The following is a 1,600-nucleotide window of genomic DNA, read 5'->3' as shown; positions in this document are numbered from 1 at the left end:
ATTTGCACAGTTCATGTTGCCGTATAAGGCCACATTCAGGGATTTAGGACCCGGATATTTTGGGGAGCCATTCCTTAGCCTACACACCCCTTTTCTCTGGAATTTATGGTGCTGCCCAAGCACGTCTTGAATGAGGTTTATGGAAACTTCTGAATCATCACAAACTTAGGGGCTTAAGACCCAACCAATAAGACCCAGGTTCTGAGAACAGTGCTCAGTGCGTGGACGATGCTCCTCAAATACCTATTAAGCGGGAGAATGAGTGGGTGCTGGAACCCAGGGGTCCCGGCTCTCTGAAAAGGGGCGCCTTTAACTGGCTTGCTTTTCTCTTCTTTCCCATTTGCCTGGCCTCAGCCTTGCCCAGGACACGCTGGCGCTGCCGCCATGCACGCCGCCATGGGCCGCCTGCCGCTCCTGGTCCTGCTGCTCCTGCTGCCCTGCGTCCCCGGCCTGCCCTTCTACAACGGCTTCTACTACTCCAACAGTGCCCACGGCTGGGACCCGGGCCTCGGCGGAGGTGGGTGGCGTTCTGGGCCCGGCTTTTTGCTCCGAAGGATGAGCAAGACCTCCCCTGGGTTTGCTGTGAAGTGGAGTTCCAGGCTGGGATGGAGGACTGGGTATGGAGCCAGCAGCCTGGGCCCTTGCAGACGACCAGCCTTCTTTCTTTCTTTCTTTTAAAAAATAATATTTTTATTGATTTCAGAGAGGAAAGGAGAGGGAGAGAGAATCATTGATGGGCTGTCTCCTGCACGCCCCCTGCTGGGGACCGAGCCTGCAACCAGGGCATGTGCCCCAACTGGGAATCAAACCATGACCTCCTGGTTCATAGGTCAAGGCTCAACCAAGAGCCGTGGTGGTTTGGCACCAGCCTTGTTTCTAAGACCAGAAGAAGAGACGGTTCAGTGACTGTGCTTGGAGCCCCTCAGATGCACTTAAAGACGGTCACTTCTGCTTTTTGTACTTCCCCAAAGTCCTGCCAGTTTGTCAAGATCCAGCTTAAAAAGGTGACCTCCCCGTCCAACCGCATGGCTCCGTGGTTGGGAATCAACCTATGAACCAGGAGGTCAGGGTTCGATTCCCGGTCAAAGCACAAGCCTGGGTTTTGGGCTCAATCCCCAGTAGGGGGCGTGTAGGAGACAGCCAATTGGTGATTCTCTCTTATCATTGATGTTTCTCTATCCCTCTCCCTTCCTCTATGAAAGCAATAAAAATACATTAAAAAAAAGAGAAAAGATACAGTACTTACAATTGCAGTTAGGACTCATTTGGAAAATCCAGTCTAAACACACCCCCTTTCTCAAGATCCTTCATGGAATCATTTGCACAGGTTCATGTTGCCGTATAAGGCCACACTCAGGGACCTGGATATTTTGGGGAGCCATTCCTTAGCCTACACACCCCTTTTCTCTGGAATTTATGGTGCTGCCCAAGCACGACTTGAATGAGGTTTATGGAAACTTCTGAATCATCACAAACTTAGGGGCTTAAGATGCTTATTTTGTTCGTGATTCCACGGGTGGGCAGTTTGGCCTGAATCACTTATGTGCCTGCAAAGCCACAGTGGCTACGGGGAGGGAGCAGCACTGTGGCCATTCTCGCC

The 1,600-nt window shown here is 51.8% G+C and overlaps 1 protein-coding gene across 1 annotated transcript in view; it reads left to right on the top strand.

The window, feature by feature from the left end:
• The first annotated feature begins 326 nt into the window (after window positions 1-326).
• Window positions 327-1,600, top strand: part of HAPLN3 (hyaluronan and proteoglycan link protein 3) — an 8,025-nt gene continuing 6,751 nt past the window's right edge. The window contains exon 1 of the mRNA XM_014533555.1: window positions 327-517. Within this exon, the coding sequence (XP_014389041.1) occupies window positions 385-517 (133 nt within the window). The 5' untranslated portion in view covers window positions 327-384. The remainder of the gene's footprint in view (window positions 518-1,600) is intronic.

This window comes from Myotis brandtii, unplaced genomic scaffold (genome assembly GCF_000412655.1).
Source record: "Myotis brandtii unplaced genomic scaffold, ASM41265v1 scaffold988, whole genome shotgun sequence".
Taxonomy (NCBI): domain Eukaryota; kingdom Metazoa; phylum Chordata; class Mammalia; order Chiroptera; family Vespertilionidae; genus Myotis; species Myotis brandtii.
This window is presented reverse-complemented; position numbering and strand designations above follow the sequence as displayed.